This window comes from Vigna unguiculata, chromosome 5 (assembly GCF_037176805.1).
Source record: "Vigna unguiculata cultivar grain cowpea cultivar isolate G323 ecotype 2 chromosome 5, ASM3717680v1, whole genome shotgun sequence".
NCBI lineage: Eukaryota > Viridiplantae > Streptophyta > Magnoliopsida > Fabales > Fabaceae > Vigna > Vigna unguiculata.
The window spans coordinates 19,735,928-19,745,133 of NC_140796.1; the positions used below are offsets into that span (position 1 = coordinate 19,735,928).

Sequence of the window (9,206 nt, forward strand, 5' to 3'; positions counted from 1 at the left end):
GGGGGAAAGACTTGGGAGTTTTATTTTAAAAGCATTTGGAACTATTTTTGGACTATAATGTAATAGTTGTATATTTTGATAACTATTTTTATTTGGTAAGATTTGTAATAAGTTTTCTTGACAACTTATACCAAATTGGTTTGAGTTTTAATGATGTTTTTTGAATTATCAAAATTTATTCAAAGGACATTTAGACAAGTGGTTTTTATAAATAAAATGGTTGTGAAGTTCCTATTTAATGAGATGGTATCACATGTTGTGTTTTGAAGTTTTGGAAAATTTTAAATCACACATGACATCTCGGAAGGGCTGTTACAGTCACCTACTACTAGAGCTCAGAAAGACAACATTTTTGACGAAGAGCACAACGAAGAAAAACTCCAAGCAGATCTGGATCTCGTTCATGAAATCTGGAAAGAAGCCGCATAAGAGAAATAATGGCAAACAGATACAACACTTGAGTAAAAAAGCTAGAAACTTGACAAAATGAAGAAAGAAATATCCCTCCAACAGGAATACTGATGAGTGTGTATTATTGCCCTCATTTAATGTTTAATTCTGGATTTTTAATTGAATTTTGTTATTAAAAGATTGATTTAATTGAGATTTCTTATAATTGGGTTTATTGAGCATGAGATACAAAAATATGTTAAAAATAGCTTTTTAGTTGCATAAATGTTCTTTGGATATTTTGAGGTGTGTTAGTGCAATTGTAACTAAGTTGAGCTCATGGAGGTGTGTAAATAAATTGTTTAAAACTTCATGGCACCTTAAAGATAAATCCAAGAATATGAAAATCACAAAAATTCAAGCCAAGCATTGCATGAAGAATGCATGAAAACTTTCAAAAAGTGAAGAAGTTTGGCTAAGCCAAGAAGAGGAAACAAACAACAAAATATGGACCTTAGGGATTTCTCTATTTTTTTTCCCAGAAAAAAGGCTTTCATAATTCATAAATATTTATGATAAAAGATAATTGGGAAAAATATATCATTAGATATTTTATTTGATATTTTTAAACAATTATCTTATTTAATTATATCATAAAATATCAAAAGATAATAACTATCAAATATTTTTAAATATGGCAAGATCTTCTATAATCTTTTTAGATCTCTACAACAAACAAGTATATCTTGAAGATATTTGATTATTTAGAAGATAATGGGAGGAGATTACAAGAGGGGCAAAATTAGAAATTGGACATAAATTAAGTTGTTGAATAATTAATTAAAGATTTTTTATTAATTATCTTTGATATATCTCAAATTATCAACAAAGGAAATCTTCCAAATATTTTAGAAACGAATAAAATTTGTTAATTATTTGAGAGATATTATATAAAAAGATAAAAGATTTTAGCAATAGAAAATATAAGATTCAATTCCAATCATGACCTATATAAAGAGACCAAGGGAAAGTAGAAAGACAAGCTCGAGACTTTGGAGTTTAGGAACCCTTAAGGGAGCATAATTTTGTTCCTTTCTCTCTCTCTATTCTTCTTCTATTTTTATTTTACTTTTGCATTCCATGGAGTGTTAAACTATACTTTGATTAAAGGTATTTAATCTAAATAAAATTAATCGAGACTTTACAATGATTAAGCTTTTTATTTGGTGATGAGATAAAAGAATAGACATGATTAAACATAATAAAATTTGATTGAGACTATATTTTGGTTGAATTAACTATGGATAATTTAAAAGTTCTCACTTTTAATTGAGATTGTAATTTGGTTAAAAGTGAGAAAGCCAACAAATACTCCAAGAAGTAATTGATGAACTCCTTCAGAGTGGACTCTCGCACAACCACTCTAAAATGATATAATTTGGATCTCCAAAACATCGAGATCAACAAAGTAGACCATGGGAGGAGTCTTGGAGATCGAAGAGAAATCACACTCACCTCATCGACATGAAAGAGTAAACTTGATGTTCCAATACCCAAGTACACAAAAAATTCAGTGAGTACAAGCCATTCTAGTTGTCTGAATACATGAGTAGGCTCGACATTCCAATACCCGAGTATAGGAAGAATTCAATGAGTACAAAAGCAACTTGGCATTCTAGTGGTCCGAATACATGAGTGAACTTGGCCTTCCAGTACCTGAGTACAAAAGTCTTAAAGGTCGAAGAGAAATCACACTCCACCTCATCGACATGAAAGGGTAAACTCGACATTCAATACCCACGTACAAAAAGAATTCAATGAGTACAAGGCATTCCAGTTGTCTGAATACATGAGTAGGCTCAGCGTTCCAATACCCAAATATAGGAAGAATTCAATGAGTATAAAAGCAACTCGACATTCCAATGGTTCGAATACATAAGTAAACTCGGTGTTCTGGTACCTAAGTACAAAAGCAACTAGGCATTCCAATGCCCTAATACAAGAATAACTTGACGTTCTAGTATAAGATTATATTGATGTTCCAACTCTTGAGTACAAGAGCAACTAATAACTCAATGTTACAATACTCGGGTTCAAGAAAGAACGTTCTAGAATGAAGACCTAGTTTAAAGAAAGTCCAACGACACTCCAAACTTTAAAGTAGATGGAAAGGTAGAAGAACTTAATGGAAAGCTAATAATAACCGATATCATCTCAAGACAAACCTCAAGAAAAAGTAAAGTACAAGGACAAACGTCCACTAATGAAAGTAACCATGAAGAAAGAAAGACAAGAAAGTCGAAGGACGAAAAGACTTACAAGAACAAAAAAGGCAACAAAGCCTGTGTAAGACAACAACACATAATAAGCCTACCTAAGTCGGTAACACGAGTTAAAGCCTGCTCCGAAGGACGTGGAATGCAACCCAGCTGACCATAGGTCGACCAATTGGTTCGTCTTAGAACCTCGTTATTGGCCCCAAGGTAGGCACCAATGTTCCAATCCCAGGATATCTTTAGGGTCAATTACCCCTCATCCAAGGCATTGTCCGGTTTGGAGCGTCGCCTCCGTCACGATTTTATCCTTAAAAGGCGCTTTGGTAGGTGGTAAGAGAAAAAAGTATTTAAACCATCTTAGGCCTCGACTTCTAAACGATGTGAAACTATCATGTGTAATAGGAACAACTCTGTAGGTTGGATGTTAGTATACAATTTTTTTGTATTTTATTTATAACATTTATATTATCAAAATAAAAAATTGATTTTTCTTTCTTTTCTATAAAATTATGTAATTTATTTAAATTTTTATTATAAAATGTTTAATAATATGTTTTATGATTTTCTTTTAAAAGATATTTTATAATAACAAAAAATGATATATTCCAAAGCACACAAATTGGTTTAGCTCTGCTGAAATTTTATATTAATTAAAACTGAACAAAACTGAGATATTTATACGTAGTTTAGATGACCATCCAATGCAATGACGTGATATTGTGTACCAACTGCTGTTTCTGATTTGTCCAATAGTGCCACGGTTTTCAGATGCCATTGATGCATATTTTGTAAGTCGGAATGTTAAACAAATTGACTCATATTTCACCCTTTTGGTTGAACCTTCTCAAGAAAGAACATTCCATTATCTTCGAGGAATGTCAACATAGAATTGTGAAAAATGTTGGACACAGTTTCGGCAATATTATTTACTGAAGAAAATTGTAAAACATGCTATCTTTGCTACAAAGAGAAACCAGGAACAGCTGCGGCTACCTGGTCATGTTCTATTTCTCCATCTTGGACTAATGGGAGCTCCCAAAAAAAGTCAGGCAAAATCATATAGTTAAATATGTTTTTATTTTTTAAATTTGAACCTAAATCTAAAGTTTATTTATGTTTGAGACTTGATATATTTTGATCCCAACTTTAAAAATAAATATATATAATTTTATTAATTCAAATGTGTTAATTCTTTTTACATATTAAATGATTTTTTTTAGATTGATATTTGAATTAGAATGTTTTAAAATATTACTATATTCATTTATTTTAAAATTTTAAAATTAAAAATTAAATTATATCAAAATTTTAAAAACGAATCTTAATTTCATATTTAAATTTAAAGTTAAAAATATATTTAACTATAAAATAAAATTAATATAATTATATTCATTTATTTTAAAATTTAAAATTAAATTATATCAAAATTTTAAAAACAAATCTTAATTTCATATTTAAATCTACGACTAAAAATATATTTAAACGTAAAATAAAGTTTTTACTTCCAATCTTATTTAAGCCGTGCTTGAATTGTCCTTTTTCTTTGGGGTTTTGTTTATTAGAAACACCACCTAACAATAGTAAATAAGCATAATCTGGAATTTTTAAAGTCAATGGAACATATTCCTTAAGTACCCCTTTGGAACTTAGATACTTGGAGAGGGCCTAGCACTCAGAAAAGATGGCATCTCTCCCCCCATTTGGAATCCACTAAACTTTTCTTTTTCTTTCCTTATAAATTTTGAGATGCTTCTCTATTCTTCAAAATTTTGCATATTTAGAAATTGCTTCCTTTTGATCCTTTGGTTCTCCTAAAACTACCTCATTTGCCTGTCACAAGCCAAGCACCAGGAAATTGGCAGGTATGTTTCGTTTTGCTTGTCCTATTCCTTTCTCTTGTTTAATCTATTTCATATCTTGTTAGGCATTGGACAACATTTGGAATTTCTACTTTACCAAAACAGCACATGACAAAATGATTTCAAAAATTGCAAGAATTGAGAATTTCTTGTGTACCTTGCACATGCATATTGATGACAGTTTTAAGAAAAACTAATAATAATTCGTTTACTTCTGATATTTATCAAGTGAAACGTATCAAAGACACTATTGTTAGATTCATACAATTTAATTCCTTTTTTGTTTCCTTATACTCATTTCAAGGATTGAACTCTTACCTTTTGCTGTCTTCAGAAGTCTTTGCCAAGAAAATGGGAGTAATAATGTCATGTATTGGCAAGTCAAGCAAGAATATGTGCTTGGATGACAAGATTGAAAGGAAAATAGTTGAAATGAGAAGATATAAATTTGCACAGAGCAAGTTGAAATCAGTTGATAGTATAGTTATGATGTTCCCAATGTTTAAGGAGAGGCTGAAAACGCTAAGAGGAATGTTTGAACAGTATGGTAAGTTTCAATAACAGTCCCAACATTCGGTTTTGAATGAGCTCCAGCTCTTCAATTTTGGTAGAAAAGTAAGTGTTTTATGTTGTATCTTTCACAGATGAGGATTCTAATGGGTCTATAGAACCCAATGAGCTAAAGAAGTTCTTAGAACATCTAGAACTTCACCTTAAAGAGCAGGAGATTGAGAATCTTTTTGAGTACTGTGATATTGATGGAAGCAAGGGCATACAGTTCAATGAGTTCATAGTTCTTCTATGCCTCATTCATCTACTAGCCGAACCTTCATCCTCTGTTAATGTACTCATTGGAAACTTAATTTTATGCTTTATTGATCTTGAAATTGGTATATCTGATAAAACTATGCAATGACTTCATCATGATTAAATTTTTCTTTCAGTCATCTAAAGCAGGGTTAGAACAGTTTGGAGAAATTTTCAATTCCATAGTTGAGGCCTTTGTGTTTTTTGATCAAAATGGTGATGGGAAGCTTAACAAAAAGGACATGGTCAGAACACTGAATGAGACCAATCCTCGTGAAAGATCCCCTGCGCGCATCTCTAAACACCGATTTCGTATTATTTACTTCACTTCAATTCTATAGCATAATCTGTTTTGATCTTTACTTTCTCCTTTCTCCTTTCTCATTTCTATGTTACCTTTCTGATTTTCCTCTCTGGTTTTTTCTTCCTTGCAGAAGAAATGGACTGGGACAAGAATGGCCAGGTCACGTTCAGGGAGTTCCTATTTGGTTTCATTAACTGGGTTGGGATTGAAGCAGATGAATAGAGAGAAGAGTTTGAAGTTAGATTGTGCTAAATGTGTGTGAGCTTGATTTGTCTCCATGTTGTTAAGACTGTGCTGGAGAAATTTATACACTTTGCTTGTGGAATTGAAAACTATAAAATTGAAGTATGAATAGAAACACATGATTTTTTGCGATGCTTCTGCATAAAAATACACTGATACATGAAGCTTCTTTTATATAATATACAACCTAGTATAGATATTAAGTAGACAAAAACAAGATAGAGCCTTTTCTATATTACAAAAATTTCAGTTCCCATTAGGTAACTTCAATGTCCTTCTGCAATTTCTTACTGTATTCCTAGAGCTTGGATTCTCTTAACCATTGACAAAGAACAGTAATTTATCTGTCTCCATTCTTCACTGCTCTCCTTGCTATTCTGGACAAGTAATTTGTCATTGCCATCAAGGATGCTTACTATTTGTCTCATGCTTGGTCTTAACTGCGGGTTGCAACTTGTGCAAGCAATTCCTAATCTTACTAATCTCATCAATTCTTGGTCATTGTATTCTCCATTGAGTCTAATGTCAGCTAATTCCTTCAATGGTCTTTTTCTCATCTCAAACTCATGAACCTTCTTCACCAAAAGTACCTCTGGTTGCCTGAAATCCACTGCCATCTGTCCACTCACAACTTCAAGCACCACCACACCAAAACTATAAACATCAGCTTCGGTGGTTGCTTCACCTGATTCCACGTATTCTGGTGACATGTAGCCGAAAATCCCACGAACCGATTTTCTAGTGTCAGCAACCACATGATGACCATGCTCATTCCTTGACAAAAATTCTGCTAGAGCGAAAGAGCTGAGTCTTGGATTCATATCTTGCTCAAGAATGACAGCAGAAGAAGTAATGTTTCTGTGGATCACTTGTTCATCCCATTCCTCGTGTAGATAGAGTACTGCAGAGGCCAGTGCTTTCACTATGTTGTACCTGTGATGCCATTGGAGGAAAGAAGCTCCACTTCGAGTTCCATTGTTATGATGCATAAGAAGTTGGCTGAGAATTCTACTTGCCGAGTAATCATAAATAACAAGCATCTCTCCTTGCTCAGTGCACCATCCACGAAGTTGAACCAAATTCCTGTGGCGAAGCCTTCCCAGATTCCGGAGTTCGTTGGAGAATCTATCACGCAGTGCAGGACATGTCTTCATTCCAAGGCGTTTCACCAAAACATGGCATTTGTCATCAAGGATGCCATGGTAAGCAGTTCCAAAGTCTAGCTCAGCGACCCTTCTTGAATCAGAGAAGTTATCTGTAGCAGAAACAATCTCCTTGTATGATATTTCTCTTGGAGTTTCTACCACAGGAAATGGTCGCTGGTGGTGCATGCTCTTAGAAGAGACGATTTCACTGTTTTTGTACTCAGCGGTTACATACACAGTTTGACCTGCTGCTGTGACATAGTTTGAGGTATTGTTGGTGGTTATGCTTGCATTATCTGTGGTGGAGCTAGTGCCGCTTGTGCTGCTTGGACTGTGACTAGTATCAGATGGGGAAGACAAAGAGATGTATAAAGGGTGGGAGAGAAAAGAAGGGAGTGGTGGTAGTTTAAAAGAAAAATCAGAAAGAGCTTCCACTACCCATTTCATGCTTGGCCTCAATTGTGGGTCATGGAGTGTGCAGAGAAGGCCTGTGTGAATGAAATGCTGCATCTCTGAGAGGATGAAGGATCCATCTGGTAGCCTTGTATCAGCTGCTTCCAGAAGCTTTCCTTCATCAGAAAGCCTTCTAACCCAGTCAAGCAGAATCATTTGTTCATCTGTCTGTGTGAGATCAATTGCTCTTCTTCCAGAAGCCACCTCAAGCACAACAATCCCAAAACTGAAGACATCAAATTTGGAGGTAGCATTGCTTGGTTTCTGCAAGCTTTCAGGAGGAAGGTACCCAATTGTGCCCCCTACTCTTGATGTTTCTCCCAATCTGAAATGGTCACTTCTGATTGATGTTGTTTTCCTGTTCTTATACTTATACTCATACTCAAGCTCATGCTCTAGCCACCTTGCCATGCCAAAGTCACCCAACCGAGCATTGTAATGGGAATCAAGCATCACGTTGCTGGTCTTAACATCCCTATGAATGATCTGAGTCTCTAGTTGCTCATGGAGATAATACAATGCAGCTGCCAAACCTTTCACAATCTTCACTCTTTGTCCCCATTGAAGAGGCTTGCCCTTCAAGTTCTCATGCCTGCGAAACAGAACACGGTCAAGGCTTCGGTTTGGCATGTAGTCATAAACAAGATGCAACTGATCTTCATTGACACACCAACCCCTCAGCCTCACAAGATTCTTGTGGCGAAGATCAGCGACGGCTGTTAACTCTGCTGCAAAACTTTTCTCAAACTGCTTCCCTTTCCCTGCCAAACAGCACTTCACAGCAACCACGGTTCCATCACTCGGCAAAACGGCCTTGTACACTCTGCCAAACCCTCCACTCCCCAAAACTTGGTCTTCACTGAAACCATTAGACCCTATGAACAGCTCTGCATAGCTGAAAATTCTGGGGTTGTCCCTCCCAATGTTAACAGAAACTTGCACACCATCCATATCGTGAAACAACACACCACAGTCGTGCTTCTCTTTGTGCTCTCCCTTTTGGCAAATTCTCCACCACCCTGAGTCATAAAACTTGCCCAAAACATCTCGAAGAGAAGCAAGAACTTGCCCCCCACATGCCCTGTGAGGGTGTTTGGCCTCAACAACTTGTTTCTTTGGTGTTTGGAAGGGTTCTTGTTGCAGTCCCTTTTCAAGTGGCACCACCATTTCACCAGAATTTGGTGGTAAAACGATGCATAGGCGATTCAGCTTCATGGCTGAGATTTTGGTGAATGGTTTGTGAGAGAAAAAAGGTATTTGAACATGAATATTTGAACTTGGTATTGAAGTTGATATTGAGGAGATTATCTGGTATTTGATAATGACATTTAATTGTTGTTGGGTTGTCGCTATGTTTTTCAACGCGTTTAGTTTGAATAAGTTGAATTTTATCCGGCTTATCGCCAATTTGGAACCTACCTCCAAAGCCTTGTCAATGTTTCCTAGAGACAATTATTTGTATTTTAGAAAATTATATCTCGAAAACTCGTGACCATTTTATAATCACTGAAATACAATTTTTTAATAGAAAACAAAATATAAATAAAGAGAAAAAAATATAATTATTTTTTTCAATTAAAAAGTTATAATTCTATAATAGTTTTGAGTCTCAATAGATCACTATCCTTTTGATCGGAAATGATTTGTAATAATTCAATAAGTGGTTTTAGGTTTCATATTTTGGAGTTAGATGTTCTTCGCAGCACATCTAGAAAGGAATGGAAGATTA

The 9,206-nt window shown here is 34.7% G+C and overlaps 2 protein-coding genes across 4 annotated transcripts; one reads left to right on the forward strand and one right to left on the reverse strand.

Moving 5' to 3' along the window:
- The first annotated feature begins 4,298 nt into the window (after positions 1-4,298).
- LOC114184809 (Calcium-binding EF-hand family protein) lies at positions 4,299-8,825 on the forward strand. 3 transcript variants are annotated; one of them, XR_014995315.1, is made up of 6 exons: positions 4,299-4,528; positions 4,860-5,072; positions 5,170-5,369; positions 5,470-5,644; positions 5,767-7,762; positions 7,865-8,825. XR_014995315.1 is itself a non-coding variant. In XM_028072117.2 (5 exons), exons 2-5 carry the CDS (start codon positions 4,877-4,879, stop codon positions 5,856-5,858), a joined length of 663 nt encoding a protein of 220 aa, XP_027927918.1. In that variant the 5' UTR covers positions 4,299-4,528; positions 4,860-4,876; the 3' UTR covers positions 5,859-8,825. The 3 variants fall into 3 exon arrangements, 2 of the variants coding, with proteins under 2 accessions (XP_027927918.1, XP_027927919.1); XM_028072117.2 differs by having other exon boundaries at positions 5,767-8,825; XM_028072118.2 differs by having other exon boundaries at positions 4,325-4,528; positions 4,863-5,072; positions 5,767-8,825.
- AP4.3A (protein kinase family protein) lies at positions 5,896-8,692 on the reverse strand. Its single transcript, XM_028071761.2, has one exon. It carries the CDS (start codon positions 8,690-8,692, stop codon positions 6,167-6,169), a length of 2,526 nt encoding a protein of 841 aa, XP_027927562.2. The 3' UTR covers positions 5,896-6,166.
- Positions 8,826-9,206: the final 381 nt, after the last annotated feature.

Bases quoted from the DNA above. Each gene is read 5' to 3' on its own strand.
- AP4.3A (XM_028071761.2), bottom strand. From the start codon at position 8,692: ATGAAGCTGAATCGCCTATGCATCGTTTTACCACCAAATTCTGGTGAA.
- LOC114184809 (XM_028072117.2), top strand. From the start codon at position 4,877: ATGGGAGTAATAATGTCATGTATTGGCAAGTCAAGCAAGAATATGTGC. The intron at 5,370-5,469 runs GTACTCATTGGA...TTTTTCTTTCAG, and splicing joins AACCTTCATCCTCTGTTAAT to TCATCTAAAGCAGGGTTAGA. The intron at 5,645-5,766 runs GTATTATTTACT...TCTTCCTTGCAG, and splicing joins CATCTCTAAACACCGATTTC to AAGAAATGGACTGGGACAAG.